General features: G+C 51.0%; 1 protein-coding gene across 1 annotated transcript; it reads right to left on the bottom strand.

Annotated features, from left to right (window-relative positions):
* Positions 1-90: 90 nt before the first annotated feature.
* Positions 91-18595, bottom strand: SELENON (selenoprotein N). The gene is made up of 12 exons (XM_074562901.1): positions 18361-18595; positions 13495-13612; positions 12552-12682; positions 11845-12057; positions 10881-11005; positions 9921-10058; positions 8172-8253; positions 6993-7181; positions 5831-5936; positions 4913-5025; positions 4129-4230; positions 91-2955 (listed from the first exon to the last, which is right to left on the bottom strand). The coding sequence occupies exons 1-12, from the start codon at positions 18466-18468 to the stop codon at positions 2785-2787; spliced, it is 1596 nt and encodes a 531-aa protein (XP_074419002.1). The 5' UTR covers positions 18469-18595; the 3' UTR covers positions 91-2784.
* Positions 18596-24106: the final 5511 nt, after the last annotated feature.

Below are 24106 nucleotides of genomic sequence, written 5' to 3'. Positions count from 1 at the left end.
CCAGCAAGGGGCCGCCCCCGCTCGCACCGAGCCGCTCCCGCCGCCCCAAACCCGCCCCCCCGGAGGAGGCAAGGACTGCAGGAGGCGGAGGGTGGTGGGATGGATTTAACAAGCGCTGTTACAGCCGGGGCCCGGCGGCCCGTCCCGCCGACCGGCACCGAACCGCTCCCCCCCGGCCTCGCTGGCAGACATCGGCCCTGGCCCGCCGCGGGTTTCAGGCCAGAGCGTCACGAAGCACAGGAGGTGGGGGAAAGCAGCTCCTCCTCCCCTCCCCGAGGTACCACAAACCTATCGAAATAAACCTTAGTATGTTTACAAACAGGAGACAAAAAAAAAAGCTTGGCACGGATTAATAAAAGCCTCAGGCAACAGCTTCTGCCGGAGCCCAGCCCTGGCAGAGGGGCGTCAGTGAGAGATCAATTAGGCAGGTTGGCAGTTAATAGGCTAACGGGGACACAGCCGCGTACCCCCGTTCCCCCAGAGGCGTCTCTGGGCCGGGCTGCAGGAGCCCGCAGAGGAAAACCGAGGTGCTTCCAGGGCTCCCTAAAGCTCCGTGGGCGCCCGGGCTCACCGTGGGCTTGGGCACAGGCCCTGCTTGTGCCTGGGACTGTCACAGCCACTGTCTGAGCTCGGCCTCCCTCGGGGGCTCCCCGGGCCCTGCAGAACCGCTGCCCTGCCTGGTTTTTCTAAGCCTGAAAAGACAAAGGCAATCCCTGCCTGCTCAGCCGCTGCCCTCGCCAGCCCCTTCTGCTGCAAAACCAGGGGGAAGGGGAACAAACGGAATGGTCTCTCCACCCGAGCTCAACTGACAGACACCGCTTCCAACACCCGGCCGAGGGGCTCAGGAAAGGTGCAGCAAAATTCCCTCAGGTGAAGGTTTGTAAGAGCCAGAAGGGCCGGTGTACGCTGCAGTGGTGCCTCCCGAGGAGCCGTGCTCCTCCTCTGCCGCTCTCTGCTTGGGACAAAGTCCCCCAAAGGGACAAGACCAGAGTCCCCCGGAGGGACGAGACCGCCGGTGTGACAGGAGCTGGGTCTCAAACACTGCCTGGAGGCTTTGGCACTTTCCGCAGCTGAAAGCGCTGCCAGATCCAAGCCTGTCCTTACTGCAGGCCCCGTGGAGTGCTAGAAAAGTGCAGAGCTAATGCATAGTTAGAAAGCCGATACTGAGAAACATCCCAGGGGTAATTAATCTCACTAGAGCAATTAGTGAAGCTACGCTGGTTCAGCACAGAGGTCCATCTAAGCTCCAGCCATGGACACAGACAGGAGTGCTGGGGCAGGGTGGGGACAGGGTGATCGCCACCCCCGGGTTCCTCCCAGGTCCTGGAACCCAGGAATGAAAACACCCCTTCCAAAAAAACCAGCTTTTCTCCCCGGTTTGATTTGGTCCAACAAAATTGTGCTTCAGAGAGCAGAAAAAGCATCACCAGCCGCGGCTGTTTGCAGCCATCTACTGAAGATGCGTTGTCTCCTCACCTACCTATAGGAATATGCTTAAAAACCCGTTTCATTTGACCTTTCCTGCTCCAAATTGCACTCACTCTGCAGCCAGGCATTGGTCCAGAGTAGGAGCAACTGCTCAGGGTGGTTACAGGTAAGACAATGGCGTTCTGTCCGAACAATTTCTTTGGAAAAATCTCCTGAAAATTTCTTTTAGTACCACTGGCTTTTAAAACTGCTCAGTTCTCAGCCAGTTCCTACTCTCAGGACAACACTGAACCTCCCATTCCCAAAGGGAACCTCGTCATGGGTCATCATTCAGTGTGACTTAGAAGCTCAAAGCAAACAAGGACGGATCATTTCACCAGCTCCGAGGAGACACTGGGAGAACAAAGCTCTCAAAGCCGGAGGGGTGGGAGCGGCCCTGGGCTGAACGGGGTGGGGGCACTGCTCACTACCGTGTCCTGTAACCTGGAGTGCACGTACTGCACCGCTGGAGCTAACAGGGGCTCTGGCCCCTAAATCCCCCCAGTTAATCCACGCCTGATGACTCTGAGCTGCACCATACCTCTTGCTGCCCTCGTCTCCATTCCTAATTTCACTCTGTCAACGTCAGCACCTCCCTCAGATGCAAAGAACCTGAATCGGTGAGACCTCTCTCCCACCACGGCACGCCGGTGCTGGGCGGGGGCTACACCAGAGCTCAAGCCTCCAGTTTGAAGCTCCTACTTTCCTGTCTACACGTTACCAGCCACAGTCCCGTTATGCCATTGCTGTCCATAAACGCCCCGGTGAAGAGCTGGCATCCCAGCCTCAGGGCAGCCAGCGAGGAGATGTGGAGGACACCGGCTGCCAGGAAGGAGCTTCCCAGCTGCGCTGGATTCTGCGCCTTCGCCCACAGGGCACAGGCGCTCACCACGAGTGTTCGGTCGTAGTGGCAATGCTGTTCTCCACGATTCAACACAGTCCGGTCCTTGAGATCTGGGGTTTCCAGGTGACGCTTGGTATAGCTGTTACACGAGTTTCACGGCAGAGTCTGAACAGGAGCTGGAAAAACATGGGGGTGGGTGGCAAACGAAGGCGTATGCACCAAAAATGTTTATAGATTCAAGTATTTCCACTCCTGTAAAAATTTGCCTAAACTCAAAAGGGCAACTGGTAATCTGTAAACTGGTATCCCTTGAAACTTAGCCTCAAACCAACATCCAGAGCAAAGCCCCAGTGCTGGGGCTGTCTGCATCTTAACATCAACATCTGGCATGAAGATAAGGAAGATTTTTTGTAATCAAAATAGATCTCTGAAGTCTTTGGCCATCTCTGTGGGGCATTCAGGTGCCTTTGTTTTTAGGTCTGCAGGTATGGTTTTGCTCTTTGCAGTCCTTCCTTCAGGAACTGGAGGTAAGTTGCAGTTGAAGGGTCTTCAAAATTGGTGGAGAAACTAAAGATGCTACTTTCAACATCTTCAGGCTTCATAGAAGTAATATCCAGGAAGTAGTTGGCATTGATGTGGTGAATCTGGGAAGGAAAACAGATGAGGAGAGGAGACTTTAAAAGCCAGAACAATTCCCCAGCCACTGCCTTGGCCTCCAGCCAGGACCCAGTGACAAGACTGTAACAACTCAAAGAACTCTAGCACTTTGTGAATGCTAATTCAGCATCCAGGATTCAGGTCTGCACTTTACAGTCAGAGGAAGATGTGTGAAAGACAATGGCCTCTTTCTTTCCCTGAGAGTCCTGACCCTTCACTTAGGTTAAGAAGATGAAGGCGATTTGGGAAAAATCACACAGGCATAAAACCTAGCTCTGAGCCAGGGCTGGGGAGATGGCAGCCCGACCACGCCGACTGCTGGGGTGCTCTCAGCCCAGCCCAGCTGCAAAACCAGCACCTGAGCTTCAAATGTCTCTGTGCTTTCTGCTCCCCCGAGGAGGTGGGGAAGGGGGACACGCGGCCACTGACCACAGCAACCTCGACAGGCCTGAAGGCACCCACCAGCCCCCAGGCCCATCGGGAGGGGAGCCAGCAAGGAGTCACTGCATGCGTTACTGGCTAATATCTGTGAGCGTGGGGCACAATCGGATGAGCCCTGGCAGGATCCTCCACCGCAGACAGCCCCGCTGGCGACACACAGCAAAGAGCCGCACTGTCAAGTGTCAGGAACTGTTGTGCTTCAGATCCAAGGCGGGGGGGTTGTCGGGGGGAACAGCAGAGCTGAAGCGTGTGGACTTGCTAATGGCTGATTTGCTGTGACAAACTTGGGGAATGGAGAGAAAGATAAATGTGCCAGAAGGTGCTGATAAGGAGAGATTTTCTCCAAAGCATGAGCACAAGGGACAGGAAACAAGCTGCAATGTCTTCCCAAAGGTCACTGACTCCAACCAGGGACAATGAGGGAACACGGGCAGACATTTGGTTCAAGTCTGACTGTTTCCCCCCTCCCTGCCCAGAGCTGCTGCTGTTCTGTTTCTGAATAAAAAGATACTTGTTTCAGATTTCTTGGTAGAGCTGCTGTCTGTCTGCCACAGCATCCCTGGGAGCACAGCACCGTACGGGACTATGGCCCCACAAAGGCTCGAGGAGCCAGGGAACGGCTGGGGGAGCGGACACTCGCTTCAGGGTCTGCAGACGACCCTGAAAAGAGCACATTCTGATGGGAAGAGCCAAGCCCAGCTAAAGGGTAACGAACGTACCACTGTGCCATTGGGGAGGCAGATGATCATCTCCACGGGGAAGTTGTATTTCTCCAGGTGCAGGTCAGCCAGCTTGCTGTAGAACTCATTCTCTCTGTTGCTCTGTAAAAAGACCCCAAAGAAATATGTTTGCACACACCAAAACTAGCAGAGCGGCGCAGCAAGAGCACACTGAACACAGGAGGAGGAGGGACACCAAAAAGCTACTCTGCAGCCAGTAGTAACTGGCTCCATTCTCACCATCTGCTTTACTACTCCCCTTCAGTCATTCTCCCCCTCACTTTTCAGCTGTAGAATTTCTCCCTGAACAATAAAATCACCCCATCACTGGCAGTTCCCAGGCACACCAACAGCCTGATCCCAGCTTTTCCCAGAGTCTCCAGCTCCATGACTGACCCCAGCTGACAGCATTGGCCCAGGGACAGGCTGGTAAGTGGGGAAAGGTGCAATCAGGAGACTCAGGGTTCAGACAGTATTTGGTTGCTCCCTGGGTTACAGACAAGTTAGTTTGTTGATGGCACAAATGGCCTTGGGCAGGGCTATCTCACAGTGAAGCATCTGGTTTAGCTTTTAATATTGGCACCATGACAGAGTGAAAGGGGTCATTGTGCCATTTTCTTAGCCTGCCTCCATCTGGTGTTTGCTTGGCCCCGCAACCGCTAGGACACGGAGGGTTTGGAACCCAAATCCCCCACTGGCACAGGTGTGAGCTCCCCCGTGCCAACCACCATCTGCGTTCACCAGTGCCAAAAGCAAAGAAGGCAGATGTGGCTGCAACACTCACCTGCAGCTCTTCCAGCTCCTTCACCAGGGACCAGCTGCTAATGAAGCTCTCGTTCAGCAGGGCGAGGATGGGCGAACTTTCCAGGACGGTCTCCCGGAGAGTTCGCCCCGAACCTGGCACAGGACGAGAGGCAGACAGTGGTTTGCTGTGTTTCTAGAGCTGACTCTTGCCATGTTTGATGCCACTGCGATGCCACCAGCCCAGCCCCATTGTCTTTTTTTCTCCTTTCCTGGCAGTTTTCCACACTTACTGTTTCCCCATGTGTGCTGCTGGCAGAGAAGACTCACCAGAGCAGACCCCAGCCACTTGCAAGGTTTGGTGCATTTGGGAAAGGATCAGGCCCTGCGAATCCACCCTGAGTGCCTTTGCTGTTCAAGACAAGCAGAGCCCATATGTGCTGGAGAATTTTTAAGGGCAGAGAGGACTAAAGATACCTGCCCCTCTCCCACCCACCACTCCTGTTCAATGTGGCACACAAGTTCTTTGGCACCGGGGACGGAAATAGCTACATATCAGGACAACCCCAAGCCCACATCTGGCTCTGGCTTCTGCTGCGCAGGTGTCAGGGACAAAGCAGAGAGCAGTGTCCCTTTCACCCTGCAGATGCTGCCTCTACCCAAGCAGACTGAGGGTGGAATAGAAAGGAGAAAGACCAGACCCGTGCCTCCCCCTCGACAAAGGCACCTGAATTAGCGAGTTGGTGCAGGGCTTGTCTCAAATAGATCTGATCCTGCTGCTGGGAGCCTAAGCTCTGATCAGTAATTCCCACTTCCAGCTCCTTTCTATTCAGCATCTGCAGTGCCAGAACAAGTAGCACAACATTTACCGCTGGCTCCTGACCAGCTCTCTGACCCCTGGCCATTCTCACAGCCTCAATGAGACACCTCATTCCTCCAGCCACACTGGGATTGTCCTCACCTCAGCAGGACTGGTCGTCCAGGGCACCCCACAGCAGGATCGAGTGCACCAGCTTCTTTTCTGCTTTTGCTCTCTCAAAAGCTTGTGTGAAGGGAAGATAAGAGACCTGAAGGCAGAGAGATAGCTTGAGAAACAGACACAGAGCAGCCCATCTCCAACATGAGCAGGGTCTGAAGGAACCAGACCTGCTGTACCCCACAGGTGAGACACACAGAGTTTAGATCCTGCAGATTAAGGCAAACAACAACTGTGGTGCCCTCCCCAGGGACAACTTCATCTCCCGGTGAGACCGCAGCGAGCCCATCACGGCATTGTGGGACGTTACCAGCACCTGCAGAGCCCCATCTTTACACACTGCAGAAAGCATCTGCACAACTGCAGGCAGGCTAACGCACCTCAGCAGCCTGGGAAATCTGGTCTTGAGATATTTATTACAAAACCTCACTGAAACAGCCTAAAAACTGGCTGCGAGGGACCCTGCGCAGAGATTGTTCCAATCGCTCAAATGAAGGGAACTTTATTAACATCTTGGCAGCTCAAAGGGACATTTGTAAGCTCAGGCACAAGGAGGCAGCCATTGAAACGTGTCCTTTCAGCCAAGGAAGCGGTGACAGGCAGTAGCCATCTGCTCCACAGGCTGCTGGCATGTTAAATAGTTTTGGTCACCCAATGCTATACATTTGTGTCTCACTGCGGGATGCAGAGGCACAGGCGGATTGTGTGTTTTCTGCTGATAAGGAAAGCTTGGACCAAAGGTAGCTGAACATTGCAAAAGTAACGCCAGAGGAAAACCATTTGTAAGCAGCGCGATTACCTGCCTCACTCAGAAATCGCGCCAGCAGCTACTGATAAGAGGAAGGAAGGATGAGCCTACATTTACAATACAAGCCTGGGACACATGACATCTAGGCTTTGCTCCTGCTCCTGCTGCTGTGCAACCCCAAACGGCCTTTCAGAGATGCTGTCCTCCCTCATCTGGGAACTGGAAGTCCATCAAGCCACACAGGCAGTGCCTGGGAGGCACCCGCTGAGCTGGGACACCCTCACACTATTCTAAATGCTGATCAGGTTGTGGCCTCTGGTTTCTGCTCGTCCTCCAGGTGACTGGAAGATGACCTGCCCCAAATAAACGTGCCAAGGAAGAGCCCAGCCCCTTCCTCACCTTCTTAAATGGATACATGGCTACTTCCAGCTTCTGGGCTGCCTCTTCCCAGGGGATTTCCTGCTGCCAGGTTATCTCTTCAAACACAAACTGGATGGGCTCCCCTGAGGGATCCCTGCTGTCAATCACATTCCCGTCCTCGTCATGGATCACAGAGGGGATTGAAGGCCCTGTCGATTCCAGCTCCATCTGCAGGAGAACAGCTGAGAGTTGAGCATTGCAGATATCCCACTCCTGGTTTTTCTGTACTCCAGGACAGGATAAAGATGCAAAATAAGACTGTGCAGCTTCTAATTAAGATACAGCTTGATCCACTGTCTCCTGGAGCTGCACTTTACCAGTTGCAGACGTGTTTTACTGGGGAGTAACAGGAAAGCAACTTTATTTCCTTCAGTTATTGTCTGACTGTGCTCGCTAGATTGGGAACGCATGAGACCCGTTCACTCCATGTTCCCACCATCCCAATGGGGATTTTTGACTGTGGCACACCACATTCTTAAAATCACTGGGATCTGCAGGGCTAGTTTGAAGCTCTTGTTCCTACCACCAGCACAGCCCTTACGCGACCCCTGGCTGGCCACAAGAGGGTGCAACAGGGAAAGCTGTTCAGGAGCTTCCCTGCGGTTCAGTGTCGTAGTACATCTGAAATTATTTTGTAAGTCTATTTTCCTGACTTTTGGCAATTAAAAAGAAACATGGATCTAGTTTAGGAGAAAATGGGACTGTTAAAAATTCAGGCATTCAAAATCCTGCCTTATGTTTCCTGTCCCAAGAGCTGGGATTACCACAGAATAGAGGAATAACCTCATGCAGTTTCTAAATTCAGACACGCTGTTGTTCATACACCCATCTGGGCTCAGGGCCTGGGTTCAGCTCCTAATCTTCCCCCCTTGCTTGTCAGACAACTTCTCAGAAATGGAAGAAGTCACATGAGTCCAGAAGCTTAGGATAAAACCCACACAGAGGGAAAAAATAAAATATCACAAGAACTGGCAATAGGGAGCCATATTGCTGCAGAGGACATACACAGATCAACAGAGATTATATTGTTATATTGAAATGTTCAAGAGAAAGCTCTAAAGAACAGGGATAAGTGAGGTTATACAGCTTAGGGGCATGGCAGCATAAATCCCTGCTGGGATGCTGCACGCACACAGAGGACTGAGAGCGACTACAGACCTGAGGCAGGTAACCGATATCCACTTCCATGTTGCTGCTTTCACTCGCCCCGTACAGCCACTCCATATCAACGTTCAGAGACCTGCAAGACAAACCCGGTATGTTCAAAGTCATCCAAGGCTAAAACTCTGTATGGGAAACCCCAAACAAATGAGAACACCCAATGCTCCTCTTGCAGGGTCAGCGCTGAAGCCCAGAGCCTCTGGCTCCTTGGAGATCAGCGTTCTCCCTGCACAAGACCAGCAACACCAGTATCCCTGGTGGATCAGGGCCCAGGCACCCACCCAACACTTAAGGCAAACGCGCTCACACCTTTGAGTACTGTCAAAGTACGGAAGAGAGAGGTGTCTTTGCTCCCCCTTCATTTCCAGCACTTAACTTGCACATTCTGATCCTGCTGAACTTTTAAAAGTGTTTTTTTGGAACCAAAAGGCTTTTGTAAGGAGTTGCTGGCAGAGCGGTAAGTGTATGCTTGCTGTAACAAATGTGCTGACAGAGCCATAGGGATTGAGTCGCCAGGGTAATGTTATAATAGAATTTTCACTCCAGGCGTCATGGGCAAAGAGATTTGGAACGTCTTTCCCCTGAAACGCTTCCAGCTGCTTGCCAGAGAGCTGGAATGAGCTAGTGCAAAGCTATGCACACAAAGCCTTAACTTGCAAAACACCAAGCAAAGAATATATTGAAGCAAGAGCATCAGGCTTTGATGAACGTCGGTGCTTTAAGCCAGGCACTGGGATTGCCAGGGGCCACTCTCCACACCCTTCCCATCCCTCCCCATCCTCCAAGTACAAAGGGACAGCTACTGGTGAGTGAATCAGACCCTGAAATGGGTCAGGGATCCTCAGCGACTTGTTAGAGATGCATTTGCCAGTTTTACAGGCAACTGCAGAGCTCAACTCACTCAGATTTTCCAGGGACTTGGCTGAAAAGCATGAGCTCATCCATCACAGACACCCAAGGAGCCTTCTGCAGCTTGCAACAGGTATCTGACATCTGCAAGAGCCCCTGCCACAGCCAGGGCTGCTGGGACAGGTCAGGGGGAGCAGTGCTTGCAGCAGTGCTTGCAGAAGAGGCTACTGCCTGCCTCTAGGGTGATATCAGGACAACTTAGATTCCCCATCCCCGTGTGTCCTCCCACGTGCCTGCAGGTACCTCCCTCTACAGTGGTTTGGCACAGGACAGCTCAGGCTTGGATGCTCAGTTGAAGCATGTGCCAGTTGCAGCCAGGTTGTGCAAGGACATCCGTCCCCAACCCCATGCTCCATGTCCCCAGCAACCTCTGCCCTGCTTCTCCCCTGTCCTTCCTCTGCCCTTGTCCTTCCCTGCCTCCTCTAAGCCAGACGCCCCCCAGACCTGTTGATAAACAGAGCTATTCCTGAAAAATTGCATCAGAACCAGTTTAGGGAGCAACTGTAACTAGAGAATTGAGGACACGATGACTGTGATGACCGCTGGCAGAGAAGGACGTATGGGGAAAACAGATAAGCAAACAGCAGAACTAGCCTGCCCAAAGCTCAGACTGCAGATCTGCCTTCCCCGCACAGGCCTGGGCACCCACGTACCACAGAGGACAGGGCTGTTACTGCACTCATATCTTCATATAAAAAGAGCCCACTAGCCTCCCCCCACGCACAGCCCCGAGTCCAGCACAGGACAGGATCCCAAAGCTCCTGGGTTCCACTGGGCCTCATTTATAACAACCCTCAAGTCTCTTTAGCCCCCAGGAAGAGAAAGAAAGGGCTGTACCTGCTGTTAGGGACAAAGAGCTTGAACTCTCGGACATGGGAAGAATCCTTGGAGAGGACGATGTGACCTGTGAACTGGCCTGGGGAAAACCAGAAGGGGAAGTCTGGTGGCTCATTCAGCTGGAACTCAGCATGGATCCTGAAATGAGAAAGGAGCCATCAGCTGCAGTGTCGGGACGAGAGAATGCATCACGCGCTGCAGATGACAGCAGGGAAAAGTTATCTCCAGGCACCAGAAATTATGAAGCTAAATTGGGGCAGAGAAGTTCAGTTCAAAAAGCTTTTCATTTCACACAATGAAAAGAGTAAAAGACTGGAGCAGATCCCCTGGGTCAGGATCATCTCCACGATCAACGCCTTTTGGAATTGGGCAATAAGTGTCCATCCAGGAAGGATGAATTACATTATCGTTCCTTGAACTGCAGGAACAGACTAAGACCCTTTCAGCCTCCCTTCCAGCTTGATCAGGCAAATAAAAGCTGTGTGCAACACTCCCAGTAAAACAAGAGAACAATTCCCCAGACTATCCCCCTTGGAAATGCACTCCACCCCCCGATTAACCAAAATCTAAGGAATTTCTCGCTAATCAGACTCGCCCCTTTCAGCCAGGAATAGCTCCAAACCAAGGGTGATGGAGAACGGCTGCTGTCCTGCATCTGGGCAGCAGTCCCTGCCTCAGCAGGGACTGGGCGACACTGGGAACACGGGTGCCCTCTTCGGGCACCAGCAAAGCATCACACCCGGGCAAGAGCGGGCTGTGAATCACCCTCTTCCTCCAACTGCTTCGCTTCCCTCCCAGCGAGGACACATCTGATCTTGCTTGGGAACACGACAGCACATGCAATGACACGTGCGCTCTCTGCCACGGGCTCACAGCAGCCTTCCCCACTCCCCTGAGATATGGAACAAACTCAGAGGAGCCCCCAGGCGCTCCTCTAACACCCCGGACCCATGGCCTTACCTGAATGCTATGGTGTAGTAGAAGGCGCTGATGGCTTGGATGCAGGCCACAGCTCCTTGGGGAGCAAAGCGGGTTTTTACGAAGGGGCGTGGGTGGAACATGCTCAAAAGCCTGTGGATTATGATCTAGAGAAATAATTGTAAGAGAGCAAAAATGAGAACAGTTCCTCCACTGCAGGTCAGCTGCAGCTCCAGAGTAACTCTCTCCACCAGAGCAGGAAGGCAAGTGAATTGCTATGACTTAAAAATTAGCTCAGAGACCTACCTAATGACAAAACAAGGAGATAAAGCAAGAGAGTACTTTTAAAAATAAATCCATCTTCCGCGCTTTTTATGCTACTCTCATTGTTTGCAAGTTTCCATCATCCCAGTCGGTTGAATGTCTAAGTACGGTAAACTGATCTACGAGGCTGCCTCCATCAATACTACTTAAAGACTTTGAAAGAGTGGGTATGCAATCAATAAACACACCAGGCTGGGAAAGGATATCAACTATGCGATCACTAACACCTACCCAGGCACCCCAGGGGAGAGTGATATACACGCTTAGCTTTACAAACTATGTATACACGTCGTTTCACTTGTCAATGAAACGCTCACCTCTGGGATGGCACCTGGCAACTGTTCCACAAGGCACCATCACTTCATACAAGTGCTTTCTGAATAACCCTCTCCCCTCCCTGTCTGGGAAAGACTAGCCTAAAAACCCAAAAGCTTAAACAAGATGAAGATGCTCAGGGTAGCCTCAGACACCCAAAGCTTTTGCCTGCTCTCAGTTTTACCTCCAATTTAGCAGATGGTGCTCCTGGCTGTACGCTGCAGCCTTTTTGCTCCCTTAAAAAGTCCAGGGAGACATAATGCAATAGCCTCGTCGCTCTAGGGATTCCTGATTCATCTGGGCTATAAGGCAGAACGTTTATACAAACTACCTCTCAGGTACACAGAAACTGACTTTCATATCTCACCTCTTTGCCCTTGGGAGGAGGAGGGTAAAATCTGTTGTTGGAAAGATACCCAGTGAAGATGTTCAATTCACTAGGAATTATCCACCACGGATCCCCAAGATCCAGTTTATTCTTCGGAGGAAGAAAAGCTTTAAACTGCCTGGCAAGCATCACGCTCATGGGGGCTGCTGGGGCAGTCCAATTCCTCAGCCCAGACAGAGCGACGTGAGAAATCTGTGAACAAAAGACACTATCAGAGCCTAGACCAGACTCTTCAAACGTGCAGTAATGCTGATGGATGTAACTAGGCTCTGGAGAAGGGTGAAAAAACCCCAACTAAACATGTTTTAAATTCTTCCTACCACCCCAAACACCACCAAATAGTTCTGTCAACTTTCAATGATGTGAGTAATAGAAAATGGGAGAGAGGGGAACACACCACGTAACACCACTGCTTTTGGACTTAGCTCCAGGAAAGCCATCTCTAATGTCTGCTTCAAGCTTCCCAGGAAAGGTGTGTTAATTGGGGCACAGCGCTGCTGAGTGCACTGAAAACAATGAAATGCTGCAGAAAGCGGTGAGCTTGATCGTCAAAGCAAATCCCACAGGCTTGAGCAAGACCACCTCCCCCTCTGAACATGCTAGCACTTATTCCTGGTGATGTTACCAGCCCATTGGACATGTTTATACCAGAATTCCCAGCCATAGACATCCTGCATTATACGTACTCCCAAGAAACCATCTTTGCTCTTCGTCATTGTTTCCATAACCAAAGGCTGGAATTTAGCCACAATGGACAACGTCTCCCCGCTTGGATCAGGCGTCTCCTCCTCTTCAAATTCTGAGATGGGAGCAACCCCTAGACAAAGGGACAGGCATTAAAGCAGCTGTTTCCTCTCCCTTCCCTTTTAAGCAATTGTGAAGTGATTACACATTTATCCTGGCAAATCCAGGAGCACTGGGAGCTTCCCAGCTGTCCCTACGCTGTGGCAAAACTCAGACCCACCCCAGAGACCAGCTTTGGCTGCATGGGTTAAAGGGGAGCCCTCCTTTTGGCGGACGGCTCTCTAAACCCCATGGCTCAGTTAAGCAGTCTCATTTCACCCAGGAGGGATCAGAACACATGCTTTAGCCAATTAATTACCGCACAAACAAACAACTGTCTGTATTTCGACTGTACTGTAAGCTCTCCTGCGCATTATCATCACACTTCTTCCTGCTTGGCACCACCAAGAGACATTTGTTACATGCCGCTAGTCTCCAAACATGATCTCTCACAACTGCTATCTAAGAGAGACCGCTACAGCCGGAGGAGGGTATCAACAAAGCGCTGCAACTCACTAATAGATTTGGCCTAGCCTGGGCTGAACTGTATTTGTTGCATTCACCCATCCCAAATCCCCTTTAAGCTCTAGACAAAGTAACTTATGTACTTTGCTAGTCCAGCAATGGGATGTTCCGTCTTATAAAAACTCTACTTTGTGAAAGTGATGTCTAGTGCTTAAGCCTTTTCAGAAACACGTAAAGCTTAGCAGCCTCTCTTCATGTAAATAAGACCCAAAACAGCACTCGGAAAAAAATAAAGACATGAATAAAAACTGTTGAGTGTAGTATTTTTGGTGTTTACTCTGTCTGTGCAGAGAGCGCTCTGTGAGGTAGACAGATACCTACCCGTCAGCTTCTCAGCTATCGGCTTGAACTCTTCTGGACTGAGGTACAGATCGTTGTTTGTGTCCAGAGAAGAAAAGAGAAACAGCCCCTCGCTTCCCAAAGACTTCAGTGCCAGCTCCTAGTTCGGGAAGAAGATGCAAGTGAGATTTCATTCCAACCTCTTACAAAATTCACTCCAGCCCCTCTCAGCTTCAGAGTTTATTTGCATTCTTTCCAGCACACAAACACAGCCATCAAATTGAAAGATTAATGCCCCTTGGCAGGATTTTGTGCTATTTACAATAGGGATCGGTGTCCAGGAACTGTTGGCATGAGCATATTAAAACTACATCTGGCTGAGTAATTCAAACTGAATCATTTGCTTAGTCGGCCTCAAAGTCTTTCGTCAGAAAAATTTCCAACTTTTTCCAGATAGTTAGTCCTAAACCTGCAGATATAGAGAGCACCTGGAGACCATGATTTCTGTAATTAACTGATGCGCAGTGAAATAAAGGCTGTCAAATACATGACTATCCACATTACAAAAACACAAAGGAAATGAACCGAGCCCTTGTAACTCTGGAGAAAGCGACTTAACTTACAGCGGTGCTGAGATCCAGGCCAGCATTACTGCACACAACCGCCCTGCTCTGGTCAAGTTCCCCTCCAAGTCTCCAGCCTCAGGACTGGATGGAACATTTTGGCCCCGTGCTCCGCAGGGGGGGAGCACTGCTTGCTCGTTTGGCCCTACATCGGGGAGCCACAAATCCCAGGGTCTTCTCCAGAAACTTCTGCAAGATCCCAGCCACCCTGAGCCTCAGTTTCTCCCTCTGCAAGGCCCAGACGGAGGTCATCCGGTGGAAAACACCACTGAAACGCAATGTCTCCCTTGGAGCAGCCCCAGAAAGGCTCTAGATGCTTCTGGTCATTTCCACTCCGCAGCACTGAAGGGGAGGGGACAACTTTGAGGCAGAAGACAGCTCCACGTTGGTGTGAGAGGAAGAGAGAGACATCGAGCAAGTCAGACAAGCCACAGCCTGCAGCACATCCCCTGTGACCCATCATCTGGGGCAGCTTCTCCTGCCACCCCCGTAAAAGCCTGAAGCTGCAAGGATAAATACTCTGTATTCTGCTGTTTAACCGTGTTTATTCTCTACTGCCTGCAGCACCGTTACCATCCCCAGAGCTCCTGAACTACTTTATTTTCCATCTGTTGCCTGCCAGCCTGAAGCAGCACTAATGCAGCCTGGAAGGCTTTGCTCCCGTCAACTGCAGCAACAAAAGCACTCAAGAGCTTTCCAGGGCAGTTTCAGGACCGAGACAGACAGAAATAAAGACCCTGGAATACAAACCAGAGATCTGGACGCAGACATGGCTGAGAAAAGACAAGGAGGGGGGCATGCAGGAACTGCACAGCTGAAAAGGAGTGAAGGAACAAGATGGTTATTTATCTACACACAGGAACAACCTGCTACGAACCGTCCAAGTTTTTGGGGCCAAAACTGTGCCTTCGTTCCCCAAATGAATGGGGAGGTACATACTTGGCCCTGCAAACAGATAACAATACCTTCCTGAGCAACTGCCCTGTTCCCTGACAGCCAGGGTCATGTCATGAAGCCTTGGGTCAGGCTTCAGAGCCCCTCTCGGCTCTAGACCCTGCTTGTGCTCGGCACGTAATGCATTAACCTCGTAAGGGCCCGTGCAATCGCTCAGTGTCTGGCAGCCGGGTCATGGCGCAGGGAAGCGTGCAGGGAGCACGCAACGGCTTCCTCCTCTGCAGAGGGGGCCGTCCTGGATGTGCACCGAACTCTGAAGAGACGGTCCATTTCCTAGTCCTCTCCACAGCGCATCAGCGACTCCCTGCTGATGAATCTTTTAGAGCCTTTCTTCTTTTTGCACTTCACAGACACGGACCTCAAGGGATGGGAGGCAAATGAGTGACAAAGTTTTTAGTTGGCTAGACCGCCTGCTGCTGTACTATTAGGAAAAACTCATGATCATTTACTTAACAGGGCTAAAGGCGGAAAGAGAACCAGTTATACCCCACGCATACAGAAGAACATCTCTGACTGCGTCTAAGACAGCAGAAGGTGAAGGAGGGGGGAATATGGGTGCCTGGTGTTGGACGTTAGCCTCCAAAAATCAATCTGAATTGCGGGCACGCCTCTATCCCCTCAGCCTGCGCTTTCACACAGGTTAACCAATGAAAAACCATCAGCTGCAGAACCATCAGATAATTATTCCTACAACCACAGCTAGCAGAGATACGGTAGCTTTGCGGTCAGGCAAAGTATTATGAGTGTTATTATAAAGACTTAGGCGTGTGCACACATCTCACGTGCGTCCCAGCAGCCGGCTGAACGCAGCCTCCCGGCTAATGGGATCGGTACCGGGCTCCTGCGGGCTCCGGGGAACGCTGCCCTCCCCAGAACCAGCTACCAGAGCCGCTGCTCCGGCAAAGGCGTGCTCCAGGCAGTACCGGCACAGGGACAGATCGCTCCCTCCGGAAACATTAATTTCCATGCTCACAAAGCACGGCAGCTCGGCGGCAGCATTGCGCGAGCCCCTCGGCACTGCAGGGACCGACCCGGCCGGAGATAAGACCCCAGGCACGGAGGAAAAAAGACTTCCACCGGTCCTGCCGCATGCAGTATGCCGCAGCAAAAGGGATCATAAAAATTGTGTTTAAAATGGGAGAGAGATGTTAGGGCTTGGCCTTTTGCTTTCTGATAACATTCACGTTAGAGAAAGCTCTCCAGAGTTTGTGGTTTTTCTTTTTTTTTTTTTTTTTTTTTTCCCTTTCTAACCTGCGATTATAAGAAATAAAAAAAGTTTCCCCTGTTTGTGCCAGAGGAATAAGACTGAGCTTTTTCAGCCTTTTTGTAGAGGAGGAGACTTGTGGTTTTCACAAAGAGTTTTCTTCTCCCACCTGCTTGTGGGTTGTTTAGCTAAATAAACATTTCCATAGAAAGAGACAAGACATATGTTTTAAGCCAGACGAAGGAAAAATAAAAACCTTGGGCTGTTCACATGGCGTTCTCCTCTCCAGCAGTGCCCAGTCACAGCCCCCACCTGTCCCCTCGCAAAAACCAAACCTCCAGGAGACCTGGCTTTTTGTCAGGCACAGCCGAGATCTCCTCAGCCACCTTTCTGTCCCCGTCAGAAGAATTCTTCTAATCAACCGGTTTGAGCCAGTTCCCCTTTTTTTGCAATGCAAGAGACAAAGAAAGGAGGCATCCTTTAAAAACACTTGTCTTTTTACTACAGAAATACCAAGAAGTCTGCTCTTTTCCGCGAACCTTTTTAGATGTAGAGGGATGCACGCCGAAGCGAAGAGCCAGGGGAGCAGGATCTTTACCAAAGGTATGCTACCTCCAGAGCACGCAGGCGTCATTTGAATCATACGGATTACAATCAAAAACAGTGTCAATCAGCCTAATTTTTTAAAAAAACCCAACACAATAAAGCCCCTAAAAAAACCCTTCCCGTTTTTCAGCTCATTCTTTTGCTGCTTCTACAGTCAGAGCTGCTCAAGGCCACACAAGACCTGCATTTCTAACATGAAAAAAATCCACAAAAATTCCCTTTTTTCCAGGGAATAAAGCGGGAAGGAGACACCTTCTGGAGCCACCATCGGAGGAGGTGTGAAGCCTTACGCTGAGAGCAGGGCCAGGCTCTAGTGCTCCCACTCTTCCTCCATCTTCTGGCTGGAGCAACGGGCCTCAACAGCACAGTCACTGCTGCTGCCTGGTGGCCACCGCAGCTCTGCGGTTGTTTCAGCCTGGTGGTGGCCACCACAACCACTGTAGCCACCTCAAGCCTGGCGTCTGCCACAGCTCTACAAAACCTCAACCTGGCAGTGGCTCCCTCAGGCCCATACCCACTGGTGTGTGGTGAGCATCACAGCTCAATGGTCACCTCAGTCTGGTGGTGGCCACCACAGCCTGGCAGTGGCCACCTCAAGCTCCACCTCAAGTGGCCACCTCAAGCTGATGCCTGGTGATCCCTACAGCCTGGCCAGTAGCTGTCAGAGCTTTGTGGTCCCCACAGCCTGGCAGTGGCCACCTCAACCACAGCAGCCACCTCAGGACTGCAGCCACCAGTGCCCTGCGGCCACCAGAACCCAGTGGCAGCCACCACAGCTCTGTGGTCCCCTCAGCCTAGTGACAGCCACCTCAACCCTGGTAGGCACCTCAACCCAGTAGCCACTGGTGTGTGGCAGTCACCTCATCCTGGTGGCAGCTACCTCAGTCCCTGTGACCACCTCAAGCCCACTGGCCACCAATGCCTGGTGGTCACCTCAACCCCAGTGGCCACCGATGTGTGACGGTCACCTCAACCCAGTAATGGCCACCTCAACCCCCATGCCCACTGATGCCTGGTGGTCCCCTCAGTCCAGAGGTAGCCACCTCAACCCCCAGTAGCCACCTAAAACCCCCGTGGCTACCACCGTCTAGTGGTCACCTCAGCCAAGCAGCAGCCGCCTCACCCCCAGTGGCCATTCCAACGCCAGTCACCACTGATGCCTGGCGGTCACCTCAACCCCGGTGGCCCCTACTGCTGGGCAGTCACCTCAGCCTGTCCACGGCCACCACATCCCCACTAGCCACCTCAAGCCCGGTGGCCACCAACGCCTGGTTCTCCCCTTAGCCCAGCGGTGGCCACCTCAACCCCCGGCGCCCACCGATGTGTGGCAGTCCCCTCAGACCATCAGCGGCCACCTCAACGCCCCCTCAGCCCCGCGGCCGCCATCGCCCCGACCCCCACAGCGGCGCGAAAGAGTCCGCCCGCCATTTCCTCCCTCCCTCCCCTCCGTGAAGGGGCAGCGCGGCCTCAGGACCGCCTCTCCCCCGGCCCCCTCTCCCCCCCGCCCCCTTTCCCCGTTACCTGCTGTCGGGCTGCTTCACCGTCCCGGTAATACTTCACGGCCACCAACGCTGCCAAAGCGGCCAGGGCCAGAGCCAGGCGCGGAGGGGCCGCGCCGGGACCCGCCATACTCGCGTCGTTCAGCGCCGCCGCCCCGCCGCCGCCATGGCCGCGCCGGCCGGGGGAGGAGGCGTCAGGCGGGCAGGGCCCGGCGAGGAGGGGCCGGGGCCGGGGCCGGGGCCGGTGTCCGCCTCGCGGGGAGCGGAGGGGGGGAGAGGGGCCGGACGGGGGCCGCAGGCCTCAGGCCTGCGGCCCCCGTCCGGCCCCTCTCCCCGCCTCCGCTCCCCCCAGGGACCTTCACGCGATCCTGAGGAAAAAACACTTTTTATCCTCAAGATTATCCGCTGAGGGGGGACTTTTAGAGGAGATTCATCACTTTCCTCTTCAGCTTTCCGTCGGTTGTGCTTTTAATTATCGATGGGAGAGCGGCGTGTCCTCCCTCCCCCGTCGTTTCCAAAGTGGTCATTAGTCCTTAATTCAGTGTTCCCCCCCTCAAAAAAAAAAAAAAAAAAAGAGCCGTATCCAGCTTTTCCACTTGGTTTCAGCTCACCAAAATGGACTATTGTTTTATTTTAAACCCCTAAATACTACAGTTTTACTTGCAGTGACCTCACCGTGCTTTTCGCTTTTAATTATCCATGGAAGAGTGGTGTGTACTCCCCCCCGCTCCCCTTAATTTCTGAAGTGGTCTTTGGTCCTTAATTCAGTGTTTCCCCTCCTAAAAAAAAGAGCCGTATCCAGCTCTTCTACTCGGTTTCAGCTCAGCAAAATGGGATTTTAATTTTTTTTTAACCCCCCAGATACTACAGTTTTACTTGATTTCAGCAGGGTTTAAGCCCTGGGATTGCAGGGACAGGAATGACTTCGCAGCCATCACCGAGCCTCAGCCACCACGATCCCCAAATTTTGAGCCATTGCTACCATCACCACACACTTTTGAGTCATTTCTGCTACCCTTTACGCCATCCCCCCAAACTTTTCCACCCCTCCACACACACCCCCCACCGCCTTCGTGTCCTTCAGGTTCTTCTGCACGGTTGTCACATCACTCCTTAGCAGTGGCTCGGCCAAGAGATATATATTTAGTCATTTTAATCTTTCCTCATAAATCAGTCTCCTGCTCCTCCTTACATGCAATCCTGCACCGCCACTGAAATTCCCTGATTGCCGGGGAAGATTTAGTACCATTTTCTGCTGCTGCAGGGCTAACAGCGTAGAATGTTTGATCTCTCTAAGGGAAGCGTTAGCATTTAATCCTTTGAAGCTTTTGCGGTTTCCTAAGCCTGCCTAATCATTTTTTGTTTTAGGTTTAAAGAGCGTTTTGGTTGGAGACGAGGAGAGCATGACCAGGCCGTTAAGAGAGTGGTGGTGGCTGCGCCAAGGAAGGAGGAAGAGGACGGTAATCCTGGGCGGAGCAGGCTGGGAGCGCGTGGAGTTTTGAGCAATTCCTGGGACAAGATGTAAAAATCCCACCGTGCATTTTCTTGTAGACCACAGCAAGCGAGACCGGAGGGAGCAAGACTCGGTTGGTGAAGAGGGGCCTTCTCCCTGGGACCTGGGCACCGTCCCTCTCTCTGCCATAGATCCCTGCGGATATTTCTTTTGCAGCAATGGCGCAAGCTTGGGCAACACGGTGAACCAGGCTGAGAAGCCCAGCAATAGAATAAACACTGGGTTATTTGTAACTCAGATCATCTGCATGGCCAAGGGAGGAAGGAGAAGATTCCTTCTGCCAGGTCCACCACAGAAGAAAACATGCATGAAGCTGTGCCACTGCTCTTTGCTCTCCACCTCCCCATCCCTCAAAGAACTGCTGCTTGGGCCACAGGGAGGAGATGAGAGGAAATGAATTCACAGAGCATTGAAATAATTTCTGCTCCCAGAGGCAGGTGTGAATGAGTTAAGCACTCAAGCACTTTTAAGCAGATGTGCTTTAAAATTTCCCAGACTCATTAGGTTGGGCAGCGAGGTGCAGAGAGCTTTTGCTTACCTCAAATAACCTACCAAGTACCTTTAGAGCACAAAATGTAACAGGACGAGATAGCTCTGAAACAGGATCAATCTACCTGGGCGTCGGGGAAACGAGCAAGAGCAAGAGGTGATATGAGATGACAAAGCCTGCAGACACCCAGATGGAGAAGGCGACCTGACAGGGTGGCAGGCAGAGCCAAGAGGATACCATTTAGACGAGATGCAGAGGGGCTCATTTTACATCTGAACCATTTCCAGTGTCACCAGCGACCATATAAAGATGACAAATGGATGAATTATTTGATGGGAAAAAGAATGGAAGACAAAAGGTGAAATAATTCAGGGCATCTGCTGGGAACTAATCCTCCTCAAAGGAGAACAAAACCAACAGCTCCGGGCTCTACGCTGCTGGTTCTTGAGATTACAGATTACAGTGCTCAGGAAGAATTTTAAATATCCAGACATCTGCTGCATGGCCCACCCAGGCACACTTGTATCGAAGGAAATCGTCGTGACAGAGAAATAACAAGGAAGATTTCCACCAAGAAAACTCACACAGCAGGAAAAACCATCTCCTGTTGCCAGCAGGGAGAGAATCTGTCTGAAAATAAGGCAAATAGTGAGAAATTGATAGCAGGGATGAAAAGCTTGGAGCGATCTTTTTCGCAGTAGAGGGATGGGTTTCCCATATGCCAGAGTACACGCAGTAACTCCACGTTCCAGGGCGGCACGTTGCGAGAGCAGAGAAACCCTGTCCTTGTTTAAATTGATGGCCCCATTCCCACAGCCTAAAACCCTGGCCCATTTTAAAGCCAAAGCCATCATGATGTAATGGAAGGCGGCATTAAAATCTGAGCTCTGTGCACAAATGGAGAAAGCACCTGGAAACAGAAAACCCCTGAGGAAGCAAGTCCCGACCAGACTGAGGCCCAAAAATATTAATCCTCTGAAAGATAGTAAGAAGCAAGGAGTATCCAAGTCTGGTTTCATGGGGCTTTTGGAAGGGGACACGAAAACCAGAGGTGCGTTTACTGCAGAAGAGGGGCTGCATTGTGACAAAGCTTCACAGCCATGGAAAACATAGAGTTCATCCCAGAAAAAGAACCGCCAGCAAAGGCTGCGGAGTGAAATGACCTTTGATTGAGACGTTTCAAAGTCGACCATTGAGTTGAAAAGCAAGAGCCAAAGCCTACCCGATTCCCAAGGGCTCGCATTCGTAACTCCCCCTTGACCTTTCGTATGCAGTAGGAAGCGAGTGGGTTCACTTACAGTTCTGACACTTGCCAGCTCTCACTAACTGAAAATATTTACAATGCAGGGGTGTTTTAGTGAGAAGAATCCTAATTACAGCCCGCTACCTGTTTGAGGTTCCACAGGGAATGAAGCCAAAGACCCAAATGTGATCAGAAGTAACTGCTGAAACTTTGAAACCGCTCGTGCTGGGAGCCAGCGCTCGATGCATCACATCTGAAACAATCAGATAAGTAGATCAGATCAAAATGTATGTGGAAAAATACTACGACTGCCAGGCTTTTGAATTCAATAACCAATTCTGCTGAAAGCCTTACAAGGGAATTTAATAACGCCGTAAAAAATGAAGTGTGGGTTACCGAAAGATGCATTTGTTTTCTGGGTAGTTTTGTCTTATCTCCTTGTACGGTCAGGTAACAACAGCCGGCTGTTCTACAAGCAATAGTTATTAGTTTTCATCTCTACCACTAACGCAACTTTCTTTCATCAGAACTTAATTTACAGGAAAGTTCTTCTGACATAAAATAGGGCCTGTTCTGATGGTGAAAATTAACGTGGTAATCACAGCTTCTGAATTTGAATGTAACAGGGGAAATGGGAAATAACCTGGGCTGGTCACATTTCCTGTTAACATGACTCAAAAATAGAAAAAAAACCATCATAAATCAACAACGGAATTCACACTGGTGTCCCACACGCCTGAGACTGAAAGGCAAGACAGCAGCTCAGACACACATCTTCCCAGATCCTTTCCATTGGACATTTAAAACCAATCCTCTGGTTCAAACGTAACCCCCCATTTATCTGCTCCAAGTTCCCAACCGGACAAACAGAAGAAGTCCCGCCACCCCCACCTCGCAGGAACCATAAAGGGCGGGTGCAGGATAAGAGAGGTGAAATCCCAGAGCACCCAGGGCTCCCCGAGGGGAGGGCTCTGCTCGAGCAAGAGCATCCAGCCAAGGCTCCAGGTGTGCAGAGGAGCGAGGGAAGAGCAGAACGTTTCAAGACACCAGTGGGGCAAATGCTTCTGTTACCTGCATTGCCGTAGGACAGAGAAATCCCAGTCGTGGCTCAGGGCCAGGCCTTGGAACAAAGCTGATCCTTGGAATGCGTCTTTACTCCTGCTAAATACATGCATGCTTAACTTGATGCCTGTCATGAATCCACTGGCCTCAGGGATTTAACCGCGGATATCTGTGAGCACAGGCAGAAGTATTTGCAGAATTGTGGTCTAGGAGAGCGGCAATTTTCAAGCATGGCTGTTTGCAACAAAAAGCTTTTGTTGTGACGGGTGCTGAACTCCATGCCAGTGTCTTGGTAAGCAAACTTATCAGTAAGCTTTGTATCGTCAGGCATGCTGGGCAACTAAAAATCCTCCCTATTTGCGATGCAGCCTCCGAACTGCAGGAAAGCAGCAGCTCCCCTCTAGATGTGTGACTTCACTAATCCCGTTCTTGCTCACTTGTACGGAAGAGAAAACAAGAGCAGAGTTTTAACGTAACACCAAGGATCTATTTCTAAAGGAAACTAGAACCATATTATTTATTTTGGGGGTTTAAATTTTGCCAGTTAAAGTGTCTTCAGTTGCTCCAAGAGCAGGGCATTTTTATTTATGGAATTCCCTTAATCCATTATAAAACCCCTCTGAGCTAAACCAGCTTCCTGGTATCCAAATCTCCTGGATAACACGACTCACTCCCAAGATGTTTATTTACCAATAACCATTCCTGCAGGCCAAGCTTACCAGCCCGTATCTTTATCCCCAGGATAATGCTAAGTCCCCATCTGACAACCTTATTTCTCTTGGGGAGTCATAAAGCCATGAATTTACAAGCACATTTTTTGTTTTCACAACTTGCTCAAAGCAACTTCATCTTCCCAAGTTGCTGAATGAACCAATTATCAAGAGAATGTCACAAGAACGAACAAAAATGTTCCATCACTGAGGGCTCCGCGGCTTTGCAGCGACCAGAGGAAAGACTGCCGGGAGAAAGGATGCTGATCCCAGATCCAGCCCTTGGTGCAAGAATTGTTAAGATACTCACAACTGCCAGAGGGAGATCAGGGGCGGTGTGTGGACATCTCTGCACCGTCCTCCTGCTCGGAGTCACAGAGGACACGCAGGCTAAACTGCTAGTTCATGGAAGAATCTGGCTTCAATTTTTTTCCTTTCTTTTTCTTCTGTTACTTCAGTCCAGAAACGATGTATATCAAAGAGCAAACTTGGCTGGGGATTATTTATTTTTCGCTAGAAAAATAAGATGTTTAGTAGAACTCCTGCTAACCCATATCAGATGGTGAACAAGCAATTTAAGAGAGCTGGTGCAGATGGGAATTGCCGTCCATACACTGGCTAGATTGCTCTAGAAATCAACATCTATTGTGAAATATTCTTGAAATCAACCAGTATTGTCACCTAGTTATTCCAAGCATGATGTAACAGGCCTTTGACAGATGGCTTTAAAAAGGATCAACCCAAACATGC

Source organism: Larus michahellis, chromosome 19 (genome assembly GCF_964199755.1).
Source record: "Larus michahellis chromosome 19, bLarMic1.1, whole genome shotgun sequence".
NCBI lineage: Eukaryota > Metazoa > Chordata > Aves > Charadriiformes > Laridae > Larus > Larus michahellis.
The sequence above is the reverse complement of the archived record's forward strand: the minus strand, read 5'-3'. Positions and strand labels throughout refer to the sequence as shown.